Genomic DNA, 24475 nt, shown 5'->3' on the forward strand with positions numbered 1-24475 from the left:
TTAACTATCACTGTCCTGAGCACCCCACCCTCCTTCAAAGCTCAGGGCCTTTGCATATGCTGCCCCCTCCACCTAGGACGCTCTCTGCCTCACTGAAGCAGGCTTCTCCTTTAGATCTCAGCTGAAATGTTTCTTCCTTGGAGAGAACTTCCCTGATTCCTCAATCCAAGTCTATCTTTAATTAATTATTCTCTCTCGCAGAACTCTGTTGTTTTCCTTCATGGCATGTATTCCAATTTGGTGTATCTGTATTTATTATCTGTCTTCTGCATTAGATTGTGAGGGCTATGGGGGCAGACGTCTTTACTGTGTTGTTTACAGCTGAAATACCAGAGCCACTTATTAGCACGTAATCATTTAGTACATATTTGTTACATGAATTAATGAATGAGCAAACTGCTTGGGAACTTGAGTTCAGGACTTTATATCTGCCTTACGCATACTGTAAACATGCTATGTTTCCGTTCCTCACTCCATTGGTGAAGATTTTGCTGTATCTCTCCTTAAACGTCGCAGTTGGAAAATGCTCCCATTATTCATGTGCTCCACAGATCTTACCAGCATGTTACTGATTTCTATGCCCAAGTAACTGATAAAAACACTGTACCTAACAAAGCCAAAAATGAAACATCAGGTCACAGACGGATGTCTCTCTAGGTTGAGAGCTGAATATCTCACTTCTGATCCCGGAGTTGATACTCCTTTGTGTCTTACTCTTCGCCAAATCAAGAGAACCTATGAAGTTTGTCACACAGCCAAATTGTCCACTGTGCCACCACCACGCTTAGCTCTCGATGTTCTCTAAACCTAGAGCCCTCTCACACACCGCACTGTGGCCTTCTGTAGCACGGATTCTCGGGGAGCTCCACTCAGGCTGCTGGAAATCACTGCTGCTCCTGTTAAGTGTACACATCTCCTGTTATCCCTTTACTGCACTAAGGTAGCTAGTAGTGAAAATGAGCAGGGGAAACTATAGGTTTCACTTTGCTAGGATTTTTATTTGCTCCTGTCTCATCTCTTTTAGATTCACTCTAATATCTTGCAAGTCGTATCATTCAAATAAATATTTACTGAGCATCTGCTGTGGACCATGCACTATTTGAATCCCCATAGATTTAGGGCGATCAACACAAACCCCCTCAGTCCTGTATAGTTACAGTATGATCAGGCTCACAGAGAATTAAAAAAAAAAATCATATCTAAAAACTGATGGAACATTATCTGATTTCAGTATCCTATTTCTTAAGTTGCTTTAAAATACCAATCTCATTAGGGTGCCTGGGTGGCTCAGTTGGCTGGGTGTCTGGTTCAGGTCATGATCTTGAGGTCCTGGGATTGAGCCCCATGTCAGATTCCCTGCTCAGCGGGGAGCCTACTTCTCCCTCTCCCTTTGCTCTTTCCCCCTGCTCGCGCTCTCTCTCTCTCAAGTAAATAAAAAATCTTAAAAAAAAAATCAATCTCATCAAAACTTACACATCAGACTGGTTTTGTTCATATAAAGCTTTCATCTCCTCCAAAACTTGCCTGAGTCCATCCTCCTAGAACATACAAAATGATATTGATACACGTCCATTAATTCCACCAAGTCTGTAGCAATGTCTGATCTACTCTATGTTTATCTTTGATTCATATATCTTATCAAAAAGCAGTACCTGTGGGAATGCCTAGAACAAGTGTTGATGAGGATGAGGAGAAAGTGGAACCCTCATACATTGTAGGGAGGAATATGAAATGGTGCAGCCCTATGAGAAACAGTCTGATGGTTCCTCAAAAAGTTTAACATAGAATTACCATATTATCCAGCAATCCCACTCGTAGGTATACTCAAAAGACTTGAAAACATATGTTCATTCAAAAACTGTGTATAAATGTTCAGAGCAGCATTCTTTATGGCAGCCCCGAAGTAAAAACACCCAAACATCCATCAACTGATGAACTAATAAACCAAATATGGCATATCCGTTCAATGGAATATTATTGGGGCATAAAAAGGAATGTCGTCCTGCATGCGTCAACATGGATGACCTTTGGAAACATTATTCTAAGTGAAATAAGCCAGACACAAAAGGATAACTATTGTGTGATTCCACTTACCCGAAATATCTAAAATAGGCAAATTCGTGAAGACAGAAAGTAGATTAGATGTTACCAAGGGCGGGGGGAAGAGGGAAATGGGGAGCTATTGCTTAATGGTTACAGAGTTTCTGTTTCAGTTGATGAAAAAGTTTTGGACAGAGGAGTGATGGCCGCACAATGATGTGAATGTAATTGAGGGCACTGAAGTGCACACTTAAAATTGGCTAAAATGGCAGCTTTTATGTTATATTTTACCACAATAAAAAATAGAGGAAACAAGCAATAAAAGGAATGAATTACTGACAACGTAAGCAATCAACATACTGATGAAGGATATTCTCAAATACACTGTACTCAGCAAAAGAAGTCCGATACAAAGGAGTACATACTGTACGATCCCTACTGGCCCTTCCCAGAAAAAGTATGCAACTCCTGGCACGCTGAATCCAGACACCTCCCCGCAAAAAAAGACAACTATAATCTGTAGTCACGGAGAGTACATCAGGGCTTGCCTACGGCTTCAGAGAGTACGTAGCTACAAAAGGGAAAAAGGGAACCCTTGGGGTGACAGAATCCTTGACTGCGGCACTAGTTATAAGGATGTATAAATTCGTAAAAAACTAAAAAAGTCTGCTAAATTTGTATTTTGTTGTATATAAATTATATCTCAATAAAATTAACCAAAAAAACCCACCACTCTTTTAGAAGCAATAAGGCATGACAAAAGTATGTAAATAACTTTAATGAAAACAGATCTTAAAAAATTATTACAAGGGTAGTAGTGATACCTAGTCCTGGGATCAAGTCCCCCATCGGGCTTCTTGCTCAGCGGGTGTCTGTTTCCCCCTCTCCCCCTGCCCCTCCCCCTGCTTCTGTGTATGCTCTCTCTCTCAAATAAATAAATAAAATCTTTAAAAAAATCACTACAAAAAATGAACACTTTTGGTTTGCAACAACAGAAGGACCAAATGTGTTTCTCTACTATCCACCTTGGGGCAAATTTTTAAAAAAATTTCCTTTCGAAGGATAAAAATATTAAAATTCTGAAGTTCATAGATATTACACAGTAGGTCTGTCAGCAATCCAAAGATAAGTGACCCAACTACTTTTAGGGCCAACATACATGTAGCAAAAACATTTTGGCGCTATTGGTATAACTACAAAATCAAGAACTTAACCCTCTTCAAACATAAGAAAATACGTAATTCCCAATGAAAAACGTAAGCATGTTTTCTATCTTCCCTTTCATCAAGTAGTTAAACAGAGATCATGGAAAAGTCTGATTTATTAGAATTCAGTTAAATATTCCTATTATCAGCAAATAGTATTTTAAGGAATAGCTGAAACTCCTGTATGATTCATAGATCTGCAGGTATACAAAAGACGTGTGAAATAATTTTATAAAAATACACACATGGGGGCACCTGGGTGGCTCAGGCGGTGAAGCGTCTGCCTTCAGCTCAGGTCAATCCCGGAGTCCCAGGATTGAGTCCCACACTGGGCTCCCTGCTCAGTGGGGAGTCTGTTTCTCACTCACCCTCGGCCCCTCCTCCCTACTTGTGTTTTCTTTCTCAAATGAATAAAATCCTAAAAATAAACACACACACACACACACACACATATGCTGGGGCCCCTGGGTGTCTCAGTTGGTTAAGTGTCTGCCTTTGGCTCAGGTCATGATATTAGGGTCCTGGGATCAAGCCCCATGTTGGGCTCCCAATTCAGTGGGAGTCTGCTTCTCTCTCTCCCTCTCCCTCTGCCCCTACCCTCTGCTCGTGTTCTCTATCAAATGAATAAAATCTTTAAAAAAAAATAAAAAAAAGAAAATACACACATGCTTTCAGATTTAGATTTATCTATAGTAAAAATTGTACTGTTTTGTGTTCCCACCTCAGGCTGGGAGCCCAAGATAATTTTTCTAAAACCTCACTTAAACTATTAGCAGTTCTACATATAGAAAGTGGACAATTATTTCAATTTGCTGAATACAGCACCTAACCTTGAGGTCGTGGAATGAACAAGGCAGAGTCCCCCCTCTAGACCCAGTGACTATCATCTTCGTGGGAACAATGATTCTTGAAAGGTCCTGTGGGTCATGGGCCTATCAGCCCTCACATCAATCAGATAGATTGGCCTCTCCCCGCTTGGCTGTGTCAGAGACTGGCCAACCTCCTCAGGCCGAGTCTTCCAGGCCGCTGAGTCACCTGAGCAGACGGGTTTGTTAGTGGAAGGTGCCTGTGCGGCAAAAAGCTGCAAAAGGTGCTCTGCCAAACTAAAACCTAGAAAAAGGAGTGATTTTATAACTTTTTTTTTTTTTAAAGATTTTATTTATTAATTTGACAGAGATAGAGACAGCCAGCGAGAGAGGGAACACAAGCAGGGGGAGTGGGAGAGGAAGAAGCAGGCTCATAGCGGAGGAGCCTGATGTGGGGCCCGATCCCACAACACCGGGATCACGCCCTGAGCCGAAGGCAGACGCTTAACCGCTGTGCCACCCAGGCGCCCCTGATTTTATAACTTTTAAGTTTGCCTCTGAACCCCCCAAAAGTGGTAACTTAAGATTTGAGTGAAACAGAGAGCTGCATGGACTGAAGGTCTGAAGAGCCAGTCGTAAGGCCGGGGCGGCCAGCTCCTGCTGGACGAGTCTGTGTCTCTTTGGGCTTGTCTCCTCATGTGTTACATAACCTCCAAAGTGCCTGGTTGTCTGAGTGCAGCATGGGGTCGTATTTTAGAGCCTGCGTGCCTTGGCATTCTGGCATCTCTGCTGCCCGTCCCACCACTGTCTCCTAATTTTTAAATGAAGTAACTGTTCTGAAAGAACAACAGACAGGAAATCTAGGAAATCTGTGTTCAAGGTGAGGCTTTGCTCCAATATGCTGTAAGTTCAGACAAGTCCCTGAACTTGATCTATAATTTCTTTTGGCTCAGTCTCATTTGCAAAATGACCTAACTGTTCGACCAGGCACTCTCTAATGTTCAAAACAAAACTCACCTTTCCCCAAACACTCTTCCTCCTGATCTCTGATGCTGTATCTGAGAGAGAATCCCCTCAAGGTCCTCTGTGATTCCTCCTTCATTCATTACCCATCCCATCTCCACCCCTGTTCTAACAGTTACACGTCCTGTTTGCCTCATCTCTGAAACCCAGACACTGATTTCTGGGCCCAGCGACCAGACACAGTTTGGACCATACGCAGCTCTCACAGTAGGTCTGTCAAAGAGCGATCATAAGCACCCCTGCCACTGTTCTTTCTTATCTCCAATCTATTCCATGTAGTGCTGCCATCACCACCCTCAAAACGTAAAAAACTGTCCTGTCACTTCCCTGTCTAAAATCCTTTACCAACTTCCAAATGCCTTATACATGAATACACAACTCTCCTAGGCCTAGAACCCACCTTTATAGCCTCTGCACACACATCAGTCCCCCCTTCCTATGTGACCATGAGTCTCTGCACGGCTGTATCCTTCAGCTGCATTGCCTATCTTCCTTCTCAGAGTGGGGACCTCATCCTTCCAGGCGTGGCCCCAACGCCCCCTCCTCTACCCCAGCTCCTACCAGCATTTCTCCTTATGCTCCTGTGTACACCTCTCTAGTGTCCTCACACTGCATTCTAATACTCACATTTCGTGCCCAGCAGAACATGCCCGGTATCCACGCAATGGCTGCCCTGTGTTAGGGAAAGTAGTCAAGGATGGAATTTAAAGTGCAAGTTTGAAACCAGACTGCCATGGTTTAAATCCTAGTTTCACTTCCCACTGGCTATGGCCAAGATACTTAATCTCCCCAAGCCTCTGGATACATGGCTGGAAGAAATGGTTTAAATCTCAAAGTGTTCTTATAAGAACAACGGGTAACATAGGCCACGTGCTTAGCACCCTTTTGAGGTAGTAAGAGAAAAATAAGAATAATGGTAATAAGTAGTAGTGAGTAAGGGACAGGCAGGGCTAGGTAGGGAGAGAGAGGTAGGGGGCTACGGGATCAAGCTCATACAAATCTCAAAAATTCAGAGATATAAGGAAACCAGAGCTAAGGGAACAAACCAGACCATCCTGTCCCAGGTGTGGGAGCTGGGGTCTTATTATGACAGCTACGTGTGACCAACAAAGAATTACAGGACGCTAAAAAGGAAGCAAGCCACTGACGATGTTATCACTAGTCCTTACTCAAGGGTGTATCAATAGAGAAGTAAAAAAGATTTAAGTTCCCTGGCTAGCTTTCTATAAAAGACCAACCCTAAAAGCCCACAAGGGTAAACCTGTCAGGACCCCTCCCCCTCCCGAGAGCTTCTTCTGTTTCATCACTTACTGAACCTCTATCGGTTTACTCTCCTTTGTCTGAGAGATTCAGTCTTCGACTAGGTGAGACAAGAACCTCGCTGGTCTCCCACTTCAATAGCAGCGGCAGTGGTAGACAGAAAATTAATAGCGAAGACTGATGTCGCTGCTACTTGTATGTCAGGCATTGTCCAGAGAAGCTGACATATACATATACCACTCCTAGGGCCCTCGCGACAGGAAGAGTTGAGTACTATTATTATACTCTTTCCCATTTCTGCAGAAGAAACGGACAGCACAGAGAGTCTGAGTAACTGCCCCGAGGTCACAAGTAGGCTCCATGCCCAAAATGGGGCTTGAACTCAGGACCCTAAGATCAAGAGTTGCAGGTTCTGACCACTAAGCCAGTCAGGCACCCCAACCACTGAACAGACAACTTATCCAAGGTTACTCAGCTTCTAAAGTGGCAGACTTTGTATGTAAGCTTTCAACCCCACAGAAGCTCCTTTGATTTTAGAAGAGTCGTTTTAAAACATTTGGAAAATAGCTCTAATGGTGAAGTCTACAAAGGGGGGAAAATACCCAGATTCACACGAATTCACACAGCCATAATTTACCTATATGATTATGGAAATTTTCATAACCATATAGAATCAAAGGTGGAAATTACTGCTATAGAAACAGTTTGTTTTACTTGGTTACCTTTTAAAAAGCAACATTTCTAAAAAGAAAATATGACTGCATTCTAGCTAACCCCAGAAACTATGTTCCTCTTTTGCAAATAAAGATACAATAGCTGTGTAATCTGAATTGAGTGACATTTCCTTTTCAGCTCTACAGTCAGGGATAATTTAGCTAAGTTTTATTAAATACACAGATCTATAGTGGACTGTGCTACAGAACTGTATTCCAAAAATCACCAGTATCCACAACCTTCCTCATATACCTTTTTAATTTCAGAATCTCGGCCTGAGCTTCATTTCCTTACCTGTACAATGGGGCCAACAGTACACACTTCTAAGGGGCTGTGGTGATTGATTACTCTTTAAGCAAATATTCATGAAGTGCTTACTCTATGCTGCATATTGTTCTAGACACTGAAAATAAAGTAGTGAACAAAGTACTTGTTCTCAAGTCTACGTTCCAGCGTGGGATACAGATATACTGATGATAAATATATTAGTGAAAAGTGCTAAGGAGAATAAGCCAAGGCAGGTCAATAGAGTGATGATGAGAGGACCTGAGGGTTTTGTTGGTGTTCAGAGAAGGCACAGACCTGCAGTGTGGAGCGAGTAAGGCATGTGGAAACGGGGCCATAGGTTGGGTAGAGAATTACGGGCAGCAGGAATGTAAGTACAAAGGCCCCAAGGAGGGGAATGGGTGGCTCACACACGTGCCACCCACACCTCTCCTTGGGGTCCCCGCATCAGCAAGGAGGCAGTGACACTGGAGCAGAGTAAGGGAGGGAGACCCTGTGGCTGATATCAGAGTGAGGGCTGGAGGCCATGTCAGGTAGGACCCTTGTAGGCCCTCTCACAAGTTTTCTGTTTTATTTTCAGTGAGATGGGAAACCATACAGGTGTTTTGAGCAAACAAGTGACAGGATTGGAGCTACGTCTTTAAAAAGAACTTTCCGACGGCTGAGTTAAGTAGACAAAAGTTGACAATGGTGGAGGCAGGAGACCACGTATGCTATTAAAATAATCCAGGTGAGAGAAGATGGCAGCTTGGGCCAGGGTGTGGATGGAGGCGGTGGTGAGAAGTGGTTGTGTCCTGGATAGATTTTGAAAGGAGTGCTAATACAGACATAAGAAGAGAGGATTCAAGGATGATCCCAGGGTTTTGACCTACGGAAATGTCAATATAAGGTTGCCGTTCCTGAGGTGAGGAAGGTTACACGTGGAGTTGGGGGAGGGAAAAGAGTTGGGAGCTCAGTTTTGAACATAGGAACTTTAGGTGCCTACAGGATATTAGAGTGGATGAGTAGACCATTAGATAGAGGAGCCTGGGGTTCAAGGAAAGGGTATGGACTAGAGATACAAATGTGGGTGTCACCAGTGTAGCATGGTATTTAAAGACCATACAGAAAGTCAATGTGGAATATCAGGAGCAAGAATTTCCTGTCCCCTTCTAGGTCCGTCAAGCTGTACTAAGAATCAAATTGATATGAGACAGATTAACAGGAGAAAATCAAATTTAGTTTCCTACATACAGGGAATCCACACTGACATGGAAATTCCAAAGATAGGCAAAATAAGGTGTGTGTGTGTGTATCCATCCTGAACTAAAGAGAATCAGGTGGGGGTCTGGGACTTTGAAGGGAAAGAATGCAAGTCACAGGGCAAGAAGAGCGCATGTTTGGTAATTAGATGCTTGCCTTGCCATATAGATGGGTCACTTGGATAAGACTTATTTCTGGTAATAACCATTATTAAATTGGGGAAAGACCCCAATTTAGATTCTTCTATTAGTCAAGGAAGGGGCAAAAAGTTTCTTTCATAGGGAGGAAGTCCATAGGGTCTTGTTGCCTTTAGGTCAAAATAATCTTCAAGCCAAAGTGGCCCACCTTGGAGCAGCCTGGCCCTTGGCCCCTACAGGACCAAGAGTTGAGGACTGTACGGGTAAGGCCCAATGCCAGCCAGACTCAATAACCCTCACATTTCTCTCTTCTCAACAGCCCTCCCTTCCTTGCTTTTTTTTTTTTTTTTCAATTAAAGAGGATTTTGTGAGTGATAGGGTCAGTTTTTTTTTTTTTTTTTTAACTTCGGTTTCTGGATTCCTAATCTCCAGTATGTGCATAACAGTTTAAAGAATTCACCATTTAAATTCTAAAATTGTATTTGAAGCTATCCACACAAATATGAATGCCAGTTGTGATATTTTTTGTAACACTGTCAATGAAATTCTTTTGCAATTTAGAACTATCATTACAAAGCTAATAGAAGGAGCTATGAAATTTCTAAAGGCATTTCTAATTGATCTTAAATCTATCAATTGCCAATAGTTTTCAACTTACAGAAATGTTGAAATTTTGAATGTTGAAAGTTCACTTTGTGATAAGTAAGCCAATCTCTCGGTTGTAGATCCTTTCCAAGAAATATTAAAGAATGCCAAAGCTGTAACACTAAATTTGTGAAACAGCTCTTTTCTTTGTAAGATGAGTTGAATTAGTTCTTATCTTGGGTTCCACAAGTGTAAATTTATCTTTGAAACAGATTTTTTCCTTTTTTATTTTTTTTAAAGATTCTTCAGTGATCTGCACACCCGACCTAGGACTGGCACCTACAAAGCCAGATCAAGAGTCCTGTGCTCCACCAGCCAGGCGCACCTCCACCAGCGACTACTAACTGCTTTACACAAATCTAAAGTCATATACAGATTTTAAGAAGTAAGTTGTTTAATGAGTTCAGTTTTCATAAATTCAGCCCAATATTTTAAAATTAAATTATCTATATGCTTGTGTTAAAAAAAAAAAGTACCTGAGAGCGTATTTTTTAAATTAAAATCTTGTGGAAAATAGTTATGAATCATGAGAATGGTGATTTGTTACCGTTTGCTCTTTGTTTTCATAAGCCATTACAGAAACCTTTCCGAGGGGTTCATTCATACTGGCTTCCCAGCATTAGGGAAAAATCACAATCTGGGGCGGGAGAGGTGGGAGCCCGCTTTCCTCTGCGGCTCGGGCTCGCTGGGTGCTTTCCGGCCGGCGTCCTCCCACGTTCGGCCACTGATTTGGGGCAGGACCGGCTGCGTTGGTTCCTGGCGCTGAGCACCCAGGCAAAGGCGGCCCTCTCACCCGCGGCGACCGAGCTCAGACCTCTCAAGGGCACCACCGGTCGCTCGCCCGAAAGCGACTGTGACTCTCCGCAAGGCTTCTCCCGCCCTTCTCCAAAATGGGGGCAGGTCGGCGCCGGGGACGCTGGGCGCGCTCCCGGCGGAAGCATGGAGGGGGCGGGGCCGGTGGGAGCCCGGCGCTGATTGGCAGGCGCGGCCGACCTGATCCCAGGCGCGGGTCCGTAGAGCCGGGCGGCGCGGCCTGGGGCTGGGATGTGAGGGGCTGCGGGCTCCGGGCGGCAGCTGCTCCTGCGAGTCGCGGCGACTGCAGCGCGGGCGGGCGGGCGAGGTCAGCGGACGCCGTCGGCGGCTGGCCCTGTCGGCCGCGGGATGAGGAAGCGGACGGAGCCCGTCGCCTTGGAGCATGAGCGCTGCACCGCCTCGGGCTCGTCCTCGTCCGGCTCAGCCGCCGCAGCGCTGGACGCCGACTGCCGCCTGAAGCAGAACCTGCGGTGGCGGGCAAGGGGCCGGCAGAGCCGCGCTGCGCCGCGGACGCGGGCATGAAGCGGGCGCTGGGCAGGGGAGGCAGGGCGCAGGGGCGGGGCCCCCTACCTGGCCCGCAGGCAGCTCTTAAGCCCCCCGCCCCTCCGTACGTTTCTTGCCTGCAGGAGCGCCCCACGTCTACCCTGCATTCTCACGTGTCCTCTTTCCCTCGCCTGGCCCGCCAGTGCGGCCCGCGGGCATCCTTTCCCCAGATAGCTGCTTGCCGGAGGGCCCCCGACTGTCCCCTTCCCTCCCCTGGTGCCCTTTTCTGGCCCTCCGCGGAGCCCAGCCCCGTGCCCTTACCCTCCCCAGGTGAGCCAGTGGTACCCCGTCCTCGACCGGCTGCACCAGCGTCTTTCCCAGGGGCTGGGAGCAGTGGGCAATCACGACCCCACGTTGGAGAGTAGAGGAGGGCGTGGGGGGGCGTCCCTTGTGAGGCTCCTGGACGCTTCTCACGTAAGAGGTGGGACGTGGAAGGGCAGGCTCCAGAGCCAGAGAGCATTGGGATTCTTGGCCTCAGATCTGCATAGAACTCAAAACTGAGCGCCCCTCTTGCTGGGCTGGCGTGTGCGGAAGCTTACCTTTTCCTGATTTCTCACTTTGGTAATTTTTTCTCGGTTAACTAGTTGTCAGAAGTGGCATTCTCTGCTGGACCTTTGGGGGAAGGTTCAGTGGTGTGATGTGGCCAGGGGTACACCGCATGGTCAGCTGTTGGAGGGAAACCTGTCATTGCTTGTGCAGATGGCTAATGGTGCTTGAAATTGGATTACACTGAGTTGTCTCCTTAGGAATCTCTGTAGAATCTGGAAGTCTTAGTTTTTTTTGCGTTGTCTGAATAGGAGATGAATGCATCCAGGTAAAGCTGATTTCAGAATTAAGATAGTGTATTTCACAGGGACAGATCTCTCCATATGCTAGCTTTGTAATTAATCTGGCTGTTCACAGAACGTATCATTCATGGCAAGTTTGAAGTCTGGGTGTTTCACGGTTTTGAACAGGTTAGTATGTAATGTTCTCAGGTGTTGTTGCAGAGTCGTTTCTTTTGGGGTCAACTGGAACGCCCTTAATTGACACTGGCCACTTCAGTGTCAAATATTTATTAAAATAGCCTCTAAAAATATCAATATCATTGCCTAAAAGATCATGAAATTGAAATTGAAAATATTTGGATAAATAATATTTATCCAAATAAATAAATATTTATCCAAATAGGCACTTCAACATTTCAACCTCATTGCTTAAAAGGTTATGAAATTAAACTATAGTCTTCTCTAAGTCAGTGGTTCGCATTCTTGCCAGAAGGGCAGGGACTGACAGTATTTTTTTTTTCTATAAAATTATCTAGTAACTGGTCAATATCTTTTGTGAAACTAATTCTAGCTTGAATGTACTTTTGTAAACAGGTTTGGCATTACACCTAGATAAGTTTGGGAATTCTTCCTTTGAAGAAATGAAATTATTAGGCACAATAGTGTTTGGGGAAACAGTGCTGGCCCAAAAGATGTATTGTATTTCAAAGATACGTTTATTGTCATTTTTGTATCAGGACAAAGAAAGACATTCAAGAGGTGCTAAATCCTTTGGAGGAACGAAAGACTGTTAGGGAATAAAAAGAGAAGCAGAGGGCAGGAAAGCCAAATGTATGTGTTACTCCGTGGTTTCCTTCCCTATTTCTTGGAATGTTCTCCTGGTCATTCTTCTCCTTTGTTTTCTTCTTCACCCAGGTCTCTGCCCAACTGTCACGTCCTCAGAGAGGCCCATCCAAAATAGACTTCTTGCCACTCCCAACACCCTTATTCTGTTTGCTTTTTTCATCACACTTATCTCCCTTGACCTTGCAATTGTCCGTGTACTTAATTGGCTTTATTGGTTCTCTCCTCCCCTACAATAATGGAACCCTATGAGAGCAGGGGCCTTGTTTCCTCCACTTTTCTGTCTCTAGTGTATGGCCATAGTAGGTGGCGGAAAATACTTATTGAATTAGTATCTCTAGCATAAATTCCTAAGAAGTGAAATTGCTGGGCCACGGAGTGTGTGTTTATAATTTTGAAAGGTGAGGCCAAGGAGTCCTCCAAAGTACTGATGGATACTTTTTCCCCGGCAGGTCAGTTACTTCCTTTCCCCCAAATACTGAATATCACCAAATATTTGGATCTTTTCTCTATTTGATTGATGAAAATGACATCTGATTTGTAGCTTTAATTTGCATTTCTAATTGTTAGGTGGCAATTTTTGTGTGTTTTTATAAGCCTATTGTGTACCTTTGAGTCTCTCAGTACGTGCCTTTGTTTGGGTCCTATTGTGCACATTTTCAAATACACAAAAGTAGGGAAGAGAATATAATGAACCTGGATGTATCCATCACGTCTTTTTAAACAGTTTGCCATGTGTTGCCAATCTTGAATCATTTGTCCCTCTTCCCTCCATTTCTTTGTAGGGTGGGGGACTAGAATGTTTTAAAACAAATGATTTTATTCGTAACTACTTCAGAGTATAACTTGGGAACTGGAACAAATAGAGACTTTTGAAATATATATAACCTCATTGCTATATTTATCAAAACTTTTTTATATTTATCAAAATTAACAATTTATTGCCTAGTACTAATTTAATGTAATATCCAATCTACATACACATTTCTCCAGTTGTCTCAGAAATGTCTTTAAAAGGTTTGTGTAAAAATCCTGTACATTTCTTAAATTTATTCCTAGTTGATCTTTTTTGTTGTTGAAAATAGGACCCTTTCTTATATTACATATTTTTATTATTGTACTTTACTAATTTTTATTTTATTTATTTATTAGAGAGAGAGGAGCACAAGTAGAGGGAGTGGTAGGCAGAGGGGGAGGAAGAAGCAGGCTTCCTGCCGAGCAGGGAGCCCCATGCGATGTGGGGCTTGATCCTAGGATCCTGGGATCATGACCTAAGCCCAAGGCAGATGCTTAGCCGACTGAGCCACCCAGGTGCCCCTGTACTTACTGATTTTTCAAGCAGTAACTTATGTCATCATATTGTTTCTAGTAGTTTTTGCAGTTGGTTCTCTTGGATTTTCAGGTATAATATCATATCAGTTACAAATAATAAGAATTTCATTCCATGTTTTTTACTTTTTATGTCTCTTGTTTCTCTTTTTTGGTTGCTTTGTATTTCCAGGACGAGATCAAATACTAAGTGAGAATGACAGTGGGTACGTTGTCTTGTTCCTTCACTGAGAATGCTTTTAGTGTTTCTGCCACACTAGTTATTTTACTAAGGGCTGTGTTGTTGCTCTTTGTTTTTTTAATCAAAAATGGTTGTTGAATTTTATTAAATACTGTTTTAGCATCTGTGAAATTATACAGATGTTCTTCCTTGACCTGTTCATATGAATAATAGTAACAGATTTTATGTTATTGAATCATGGTCATATTATTGAATCATCAGTGAAAACTCTGTTAGTGTGTAGCCAGATTCTAGTAATATTTTACTGAGTCATTGTACATTGTGATTTGTGAAACCAGTTTGTAATTTTGTTTTTAATGTAATCTTTATCAAGTTGTTTTAGTGCTTTCCTTAGCTTTATTAAAAGCTTTCTCTGCTTTAGCCAGTTTAAATACTCTTGAAATGATCTGTTTCCTTAAATTTGGTGGAATTCCCCAGTAAAACTACCTAAGCTTGGTGCTTTTGGGGCGCCTGGGTGGCTCAGTTCTTAAACCTCTGCCTTCGGCTCAGGGCGTGATCCCAGCGTTCTGGGATCAAGCCCCACATCAGGCTTCTCCGCTAGGAGCCTGCTTCTTCCTCTCCCACTCCCCCTGCTTGTGTTCCCTCTCTTGCTGGCTGTCTCTCTATGTCAAATTAATAAATAAAATCTTTAAAAAAAAAAAAAAGCTTAGTGCTTTTTTAGATTTGCTATCATTTTCTGGTTTAGTTTTGGTGATTTATACATTCATAGAAAATCATCTGTTTTATCCAGCTTTTTCCTCTGTATCTGGGGCTGTTATCCCTGTCCTGTTCCCTGATTTTGTGTGCTTACGTTTTTTTCCTTTCTCCCCCTTTTATTTATTTATTTATTTATTTTTTAATAAAGAATTTTCTCTTTTTTTCTTTTTTTTTTCTTTTCTATTATATTATGTTAGTCACCATACAGTACATCCCTGGTTTCTGATGTAAAGTTTGATGATTCATTAGTTGCGTATAACACCCAGTGCACCATGCAATACGTGCCCTCCTTACTACCCATCACCAGTCTATCCCATTCCCCCAACCCCCTCCCCTCTGAAGCCCTCATTTGTTTCTCAGAGTCCATAGTCTCTCATGCTTCATTGCCCCTTCTGATTACCCCCCCTTTCTTTATCCCTTTCTTCCCCTACCGATCTTCCTAGTTCTTATGTTCCATAGATGAGAGAAATCATATGATAATTGTCTTTTTCTGCTTGACTTATTTCACTTAGCATTATCTCCTCCAATGCCGTCCATGTTGCAGCAAACGTTGAGAATTCGTTCTTTCTGATAGCTGAGTAATATTCCATTGTACATATGGACCACAACTTCTTAATCCAGTCATCTGTTGAAGGGCATCTCGGCTCCTTCCACAATTTAGCTATTGTGGACAATGCTGCTATGAACATTGGGGTGCATATGGCCCTTCTCTTCACTACGTCTGTATCTTTGGGGTAAATACCCAGTAGTGCAATGGCTGGATCATAGGGTAGCTCAATTTTTAACTTTTTAAGGGACCTCCACACTGTTTTCCAGAGTGGCTATACCAACTTGCATTCCCACCAACAATGTAGGAGGGAACCCCTTTCTCTACATCCTCTTCAACCTTTGGTGTTTCCTTCCTTGTCCGTTTTTGCCATTCTAACTGGCACAAGGTGGTATCTCAGTGTGGTTTTGATTGGAATTTCCGTGATGGCTAATGATTTTGAACATTTTTTCATGTGTCTTAGCCATTTGTATGTCTTCATTGGAAAAGTGTTCATATCTTCTGCCCATTTTAGGATTTGTTTATTTTTTTCTCGTGTATTGAGTTTGAGAAGTTCTTTGTAGATTTTGGCTACTAGTCTTTTATCTGTAGTGTCATTTGCAAATATCTTCTCCCGTTCCGTGGGCTGCCTCTTAGTTTTTTTGACTGTTTCCTTGGCTGTGCAGAAGGTTTTGGTGTTGATGAAGTCCCACAGTTCATTTTATCTTTTGTTTCTCTTGCCTTTGGAGATGTGTCATGAAAAAAGTTGCTGTGGCCGATGTCGTAGAGGTTGCTGCCTGTGCTCACCTCTAGGATTTTGATGGATTCCTGTCTCACATCGAGGTCTTTTATCCATTTGGAGTTTATCTTTGTGTATGGTGTGAGAGAGTGGTCAAGGTTCATTCTTCTGCATGTAGCTGTCCAATTTTTCCCAGCACCATTTATTGAAGAGACTGTCTTTTTTTCCACTGGATGTTTTTTCCTGCTTTGTCAAAGATTATTTGCCCAAAGAGCCGAGGGTCCATTTCTGGGTTCTCTATTCAGTTCCATTGGTCTATGTGTCTTTTTTTGTGCCAATACCATGCTGTCTTTGTGATCACAGCTTTGTAGTACAGCTTGAAATCAGGCAACGTGATGCCCCCAGCTTTGTTTTCCTTTTCAAGAATTCCTTGGCGATTCGGGGCCTTTTCTGGTTCCATACAAATTTAAGGGCTGTTTGTTCCAGTTCTTTGAAAAATGTCATTGGTATTTTGATTGGGATAGCATGGAATGTGTAGATTGCTCTAGGTAGCGTAGATATTTTAACGGTGTTAATTCTTCCGTTCCATGAGCATGGAATATTTTTCCATCTTTTTGTGTCTTCTTCAATGTCTTTCAAGAGTGATTTGTAGTTTCTAGAATATAGATCCTTTACATCTCTGGTTCAGTTAATTCCGAGATAATGTATGATTTTTCATGCTATTGTAAATGGAATGGATTCCCTAATTTCTCTTTCTTCAGTCTCATTGTTCTTGTATAGAAATGCAACTGATTTCTGAGCATTGATTTTGTATCCCGCCACATTACTGAATTGCTCTATAAGTTCTAGTAGTTTGGGGGTGGAGTCTTTTGGGTTTTCCATATAGAGTATCATGTCATCTGCGAAGAGAGACAGTTTGACATCTTCTTTGCCGATTTGGAGACCTTTTATCCCTTTTTGTTGTCTGATTGCTGCTGCAAGGACTTTTAGTACTAAGTTGAAGAATAATAGAGTGGGCATCCTTGTCGTGTTCCTGACCTAAGGGAAAGGCTTCCAGCTTTTCCCCATTGAGAATGATATTCACTGTAGGCTTTTCATAGATTATGAAATTGAGGAATGTACCCTCTATTCCTACAGTCCGAAGGGTTTTAATCAGGAAAGGATGTTGTATTTTGTCAAATGCTTTTTCTGCATCAATTGAGAGGCTCATATGGTTCTTGACTCTTTTCTTGCTGATATGATCTATCACACTGATCGATTTGCGAATGTTGAACCACGCTTGCATCCCAGGGATGAATCCCACTTGGTCTTGGTGGATAATCCTTTTAATGAACTGTTGCCTCCTATTAGCTAGGTAGGATCTTGTTGAGAATTTTGGCGTCCAAATTCATCAGGGATATCGGTCTGTAATTCTCCTTTTTGATGGGGTCTTTGCCTGGTTGGGGGATCAAGGTAATTCTGGCCTCATAGAATGACTTTGGTAGTTTTCCTTCTATTTCTATATTTTGAAACAGCTTCAGGAGAATAGGTATTATTTCTTCTTTGAATGTTTGGTAGAATTCCCTGGGGATCCGTCAGGCCTTGGACTCATGTTTTTGGGGAGGTTTTTGATCACTGCCTCAATCTCTTCATAATTAATCGGTCTGTTTAAGTAACCAATTTCTTCCTGTTTCAGTCTTGGTCGTTTATAGGTTTCCAGGAAGGCATCCATTTCTCCCAGGTTGTTTAATTTATTGGCATAAAGCTGTTGATAAAAAGTTTCTAATGATCCTTCCTATTTCATTGGTGTAGGTTGTGATCTCTCCCTTTTCATTCATAATTTTATTAATTTGGGTCCTTTCTCTATTCTTTTGAATAAGTCTGGCCAGCGGCTTGTCGATCTTGTTGATTCTTTCAAAGAACCAGCTTCTAGTTCTGTTGATCTGCTCTACTGTGCTCCTGGTTTCTAATTCATTGATCTCTGCTCTAATCTTGATCACCTGCCTTCTTGTGCGTGGGTTAGACCTGTTCCAGTTCCAGCTTCTTGAGGTGTGAATATAAAAACTGCATTTTAGATTTTTCTATTCTTTTGAGTGAGGCTTGGATGGCTATGTATTTTCTCCTTAGGACCGCCTTTGCAGTGTCCCATAAGTTTTGGACCGATATGTTTTCTTTGTCGTTGGTCTCCATAAATTGCTTAAATTGATTTTTAATTTCCTGGTTTACCCAATCATTCCTGAGCAGGATGCTTCTTAGTTTCCAAGTGTTTGAGTTTCTTCCAAATTTTTCCTTGTGATTGAGTTCCATTCTCAAAGCATTGCGGTGTGAGAATATGCAGGGAATAATCTCAGTCTTTTGGTATCGGTTGAGACCTGTTTTGTGACCCAGGATGTGATCTATTCTGGAGAACGTTCCCTGTGCATTCGAAAAGAATGAGTATTCTGTTGTTCTGGGGTGTAGTGTTCTGTATATATCTATGAGGTCCATCTGGTCCAGTATGTCGTTCAAAGTTCTTGGTTCTTTGTTGATTTTCTGCTTAGGTGATCTGTCTATTGCTGAGAGAGGAGTGTTGAGGTTCCCTACTATTAACGTATTATTATCTATATCTTCCCTACTATTAACGTATTATTATCTATATGTCTCTTTATTCTGGTTAAGAGTTGGCTTGTGTATCTAGCTGCTTCCCTGTTGGGAGCATAGATATTTATAATTGTCATATCCACTTGTTGGATACATCCTTTAAGAATAATATAGTGTCCTTCTGTATCTCTACCTACCGTCTTTAGTTTAAAATCTAATCTGTCAAGGTACAACACCCAGTGATGACAAAAATACTCAACAAAGTAAGATTAAAGGGAACGTACCCCAAAATAATAACAGTAACCATATATCTAAAACACACAGCTAACGTCATACTCAATGGTGAAAAACCAAAAGTTTTGCTTCTAAGATCAGAAAGAAGACAAGGATGTGCACTCCCAGCACTTTTGTTTAATATAGTACTGCAAGTCCTGACCTCAGCAGTCAGACCAGGAAAAGAAAGAAAAGGCATCTAAATTGGTAAGGGAGAAGTAAAACTGTCACTATTCGTGTATAGCACGATAGCACGATACTGTATCTAGAAAACTCTAAGGACCCTACCAAAAAAAAAAGTCACTAGAACTCATAAGTTCAGTAAAATTACAAGATGCAAAGTTAATACACAGATCTGTTCCATCTCTATGCACTACGAATGAAATAGCAGAAAGAGAAATTGAGAAAGAAATCCCATTTACAACTGCACCAACGATTAAACACACACACACACACACACACACACACACACACACACACACACACGGGAATAAATTTAATGAAAGAGGCTTTAAGACCGGGACTCTGAAAACTATAAATACACTGATTTAAAGTCATGACACACACACAGAAAGTAAAGACATTCGATGTTTGTCGATTGGAAGAATTAATATTCTTAAAATGTCCATACTATCTAATCCACAGATTTAAGGCAATCCCTATCAAACACCAACAGCATTTTCCACCGAACCAGAACAGACCTAGAATCTGTATGGAATCGCAAAAAATCCTAAATATCCTGGAACATGGCTGGAAGTATCACAATTCCAAACTGTAATTTACGGTACAAACATGTCGTAATCAAAACAGTATGGTACTGGCACAAAAATAGACACACAGAGCGATAGGACAGAATAGGAAGCTCAGAAATAATTCCACAACTATATGGTCAATTAATCTTCAACAAAGGCCACAAAAGTATACAATGGGGAAAATAAAGCCGCTTCAGCAGATGATCTTGGGGGAAACTGGACAGCAACGTGCAGAAGAATGAAACTGGACCACTTTTTTTCCACCATAGACAAAAATTAACTCAAAAAGCTTAAGGACCTAAATATTAGACCTGAAACCATAAAAATTTTAGAAGAGAGCACAGATAATTTCTCTGACATCAGCTGTAACAACACTTTTCTAGATATGTGTATATGATCCTTTTAGTGTATTACTGAATTTGGTTTGCTAATATTTTGTTGAGGATTTTTGTAAGTGTATATTAGGAATATTGGCCTGTAATGTTTTTCTTGCAGAATCCTTGTCTGGATCAGGTATCAGAAGAATTCCAGTTTTATAAAATGAGTTTGGAAGAATTCCCTCCTCCTTTATTTTTTGGAAGAATTTGAGTATTAATTCCTTTTTGAATATTTTGTAGAATTCACCTGTGAAACCATCTAGTCCTGGAGTTTTGTTTTTTGGAGGTTTTCAATTACTGATTCAACCTGCTTACTAATAATCTGTTCAGATTTTCCATTTCATCAGGATTCAGTCTTAGCAAGTTGTATGTTTCTGGGAGTTTTATCAATTTCCCTTAGATTGTCCAATTTTTTGTATATAATTGTTCAGAGTAGTTTCTTATGATCTTTGGCATTTCTCTGGTATCACTCTTTCATTTTTTATATGAGTTCTGTCTCTCCCTCTCTCTCTCTCCTTGTTTTTGGGGGTGGGGGAAATCTAGGTAAAGGCTTGTCAATTTTATTTTCAGAGAATCAGTTCTTAGTTTCGTTGGTATACTCCATTATCCTTTTAGTCCCGCTTCATTTTTCCCTGCTCTAATCTTTGTTATTTCTTTCCTTCTAATAACTTTGGCCTGATGTGTTCTCTTTCCAGTGCCTTAAGGGGTAAAGTTAGGTTGTTTGTTTGAGACTCATCTAGTTTCTTGAGGTTTCATTTATTACTAGGCATATGTGGTGTTTTAAATCCATTTATGAAACAGAAATGAACACTACATTCAGTCATAAATTAAAACAAAACCTAAATATCTTTTGGGGCGCCTGGGTGGCACAGCGGTTAAGCATCTGCCTTTGGCTCAGGGCGTGATCCCGGCGTTATGGGATCGAGCCCCACATCAGGCTCTTCTGCTATGAGCCTGCTTCTTCCTCTCCCACTCCCCCTGCTTGTGTTCCCTCTCTCGCTGGCTGTCTCTATCTCTGTCGAATAAATAAAATAAAATCTTTAAAAAAAAAAAAAACCTAAATATCTTTAGAGTTCAGTAATTCATCTGTTGTGTATAACACTCAGTGCTCATCACAAAACCCAAATATATCATGAGGTTTCATGTGTCCTCACACTTTTCTTTAAGCTTCTAAAGCATATTGTAGAATTTTTTATAAATTGTAAATTTTCCGTATGAGATATGTGAGTTTGCCTGTATTTTTTTAATCCGTTGCTTTTATTGAGTTTATGGAGATGACTATGACTAATTATCCACCCTTGTCTTTGTGCAAACAATGAAAACAATTAAAGCAGTGTTTCTCAAACTTTGGTGTGCATTAGAATTGCCTGGAAGACTTGTTGATGCCAAAGGTAAATCCCACTGGATTCTGATTCAATAGTTCTCTTGAGGGCTAGAGTATTTGCATTTCTGACAAATGTGTAGGTAATGCTGCTGGCTTTGGGGCCATCTTTTTGAGAACTGTGGAATTTGTCGAGCCTCTGGGACCTTAACTATCATCTAATAATTTTTTTTATTTTTCATACACATCATAAATAAACTTTAAACTATATTATAGGCAGCTTGTGTTGAAAACATAGTGCGTTAGTACTGTTAGAATCAGAAAGGCAGTTTCTATCTAACTGAATTCTGACTACGACAAGTAAAGGGTATGGAGTCACAGGGTCAGAAGAGTTAGTGAATAAAGGATATTTGGCTGTGTTCCTGCAATATAGGTGCTCCTTCCAAGTGTTCTGTATTATGGTAGCAATTGAAAACAGCAACGTGGGAGCTCGGTGACCTTGGGCTCAAACCGTTCGGATTAAGCTTGGGATTCCTAATATTTCAATGAGGTTGAACTAGAGGACAGCAACTTTCAGCTACAACATGCAGCAGTGTTAACTACAGAGATTACGTAGCACATGACATTCTCAGGACTTACAGCTGTGGTTTGTACCTTTGATCCCCTTCATTCAGTTTTCCCTCCCGTCACCCCGTGCCTCTGGTAACCATAAATCTGATCTCTTTTTCTATTTGTTTTTCTATTTGTTTTATGTTTTAGGGTCCACATATAAGTGAGATCATCTAGTATTTGTCTTTCTCTGCTGACTTATTTAGTATAATGTCCTCAAGGACCATCCGTGCGGTCTCAAATGACAGGATTTCATTATTTTTATGGCTGAATAGTATTCCATTGGATATACAGACTACATTTTCTTTATCCATTACTCTGTTGATAGATACAGGTTGTTTCCATATCTTGGCTATTGTAAATAATGCTGCTATGAACATGGGGTGGCAATACCTCTTCAACAGGCTAACTTCTTTTTTTTCAACATGTTAATCTCATTTTGTTCAGCTATGTAACCAGAAGTGGAATTGCGGGATCCTTTGGTTATTTTATTTTTAATATTTGAAGAAAGTTCATAGGTTTTTCCATACTGGCTATGCCAATTTACATTCCCACCAACAGTGCACAGGAGTTCCCTTTTTTCTACATCTTCATCAACATTTGTTATCTTTTGTCATTTTGATAATAATTATTCTAACAAGAATGATATCTCGTTGTGGTTTTTGTGGTTTTGATTTGTATCTTCGTAAAGATTAGATGTTGAACACTTTTTTTTTTTTTTTAAGATTTTATTTATTTATCTGACAGAGATACAGACAGCCAGCGAGAGAGGGAACACAAGCAGGGGGAGTGGGAGAGGAAGAAGCAGGCTCATAGCAGAGGAGCCTGATGTGGGGCTCGATCCCATAACGCCGGGATCACGCCCTGAGCCGAAGGCAGACGCTTAACCACTGTGCCACCCAGGCGCCCCTGAACACCTTTTTTATGTGCTGGTTGTCCATTTGTCTTCTCTGGAGAAATGTCTATTTAGGTCCTTGGTCCTTTCTTTAGTTGGTTTCTTTTTTCTTTTCTTTATTTTTTTACTTTCTTTCTTTCTTTCTTTCTTTTTTTTACATACAACTGAGTTGTATGAGTTATGTATATATTTTAGGTATTAATTTCTCTTCAGATACATGATTTGCAAATATTTTCCCATTCCATATGTTGCATTTTCATTTTGTTGATTATTTCTTTCACTGTGAGGCTCTTGAGTGTAGTACCACTTTTTTTTTTTTTTTATTTTGTTGCTCGTGCTTTTGGTGTTATTTTTAAAATATACTTACCAAGACCAATGTCAAGTAGTTTATTCTCTATGTTTTCTTGTAGGAATTTTATGATTTCAGGTCTTCCCTGTAAGTCTTTTATCTATTTTGAGTAAATTTTTGTGGATGATGTAAGATAGGGGTCCAGTTTTGTTCTTTGACATGTGAATATCCACTTCTCCCAGCATCATTTACTGAAGAAGCTGTTTTATTTTTCTCCATTGAGAATGCCTCCCTTCTCAAAAACCGTATGTGTCTGGGTTTATTTCTGGGCTCTCTCTTGTGTTCATTAGTCTATGTGTCTGTTTTTATGCCACTACCATAAGATTTTGATTTACTATAGCTTTATAATACAGTTGAAATCAGGCAGTGTGATGCCTCCAGCTTTATTCTTCTTTCTAGAGATTGTTTCGGTTATCCAAAGTCTTTCATTGTTTCATTCAAATTTTAGGATTTTTTTTTCTTACTGCAAAAAAAGTCATTGGAATCTTGATAGGAAATTCATTGAGTCTATTGGTGGCTTGGGTAATTAACATTATTTCTTGCAATTCATAAACATGCAATACCATTCAATTCATTGGTGGGTTTCTTTTTTTGTATCTGTCATCAATGTCTTGTTTTCCGTGAAGAGACCTTTCACCTCCATGCTCAAGTTTATTTCTAAGTATTTTGTTGTTTTTCTCCCTAACATAAATGTTCTTTGTATCTTTTCCCTTATATCTTTTTCAGATAGTTTGTTGTTGGTGTATAGGAATGCTACTGCTAGGTGTACATTTATTTTCTATCCTACAACTTTACTGAATTCATTGATTAGACCTAACAGGGTTGTTTTTATAGTCTTTAGGATTTCTATATGTCACCTGCAAATAGAGACAGTTTTAACTTCTCCCTTCCCAATTTTTATGCCTATGATTTCTTTGTCTTGTCTGATGGTTCTGCTAGGACTTCGAGTACTGTATTGAATAGGAGTGTTGAGAGTGGGCACCCTTGTCTTGTTCCCCATCTTACATGACAAATTTTCAGTCTTTCACCAATGAGTGTGATGTTTGCCGTAGCTGTGGGTTTGCCGTATGTGGCCTTTATTGTGTTGAGGTACGTTTCTTCACGATCCAATTTGTTGAGGGTTTTTATCATGAATGCATGTTGTACTTTGTCAAATGCATGTCAAATGCTTTTTCTGTATCTATTGAGATATTCATATGATTTTTATCTTTCATTCTGTTAATGTGATGTGTCACACAGTGATTGATTTGCATATGTTGAACCATCCTTGCACCCCCTGGACAAATCCCAGTTGATGGTGGTATATGGTCCTTTAAGATGCTGCTGAATTCAGTCTGTTAATACTTAAAGAGAATTTTTTCATCTATATTCATCGGGGACACCAGTATATAATTTTCTTTTCTTGTAGTCTTTTTATTTGGTTTTGGTATCATGGTGATACTGGCCTCTTAAAATGTGTTTGTGTGTATTCCTCTTATGTTGATAT

The 24475-nt window shown here is 41.0% G+C and overlaps 1 protein-coding gene across 25 annotated transcripts in view; it reads left to right on the plus strand.

The window, feature by feature from the left end:
• Positions 1 to 24475, plus strand: part of LOC148106761 (ral-GDS-related protein-like) — a 130233-nt gene that overhangs the window by 62440 nt on the left and 43318 nt on the right. For 21 of the 25 annotated variants that reach the window (XR_015723519.1, XR_015723521.1, XR_015723524.1 and 18 more), the window contains one exon: positions 9598 to 9742. The exons of 2 other annotated variants lie outside the window; for them this stretch is intronic. Coding sequence is in view for 1 of the 23 variants with exons in the window: in XM_087860453.1 (XP_087716579.1) it covers position 9742 (1 nt within the window). In the remaining 22 variants the exon portion in view is untranslated. 2 more of the 25 variants (XM_087860446.1, XM_087860449.1) reach the window with 2 other exon arrangements.

The sequence above is a fragment of the Ursus americanus genome, unplaced genomic scaffold (genome assembly GCF_024610735.1).
Source record: "Ursus americanus isolate L20-20 unplaced genomic scaffold, mUrsAme1.1.p SCAF_65, whole genome shotgun sequence".
Lineage (NCBI taxonomy): Eukaryota > Metazoa > Chordata > Mammalia > Carnivora > Ursidae > Ursus > Ursus americanus.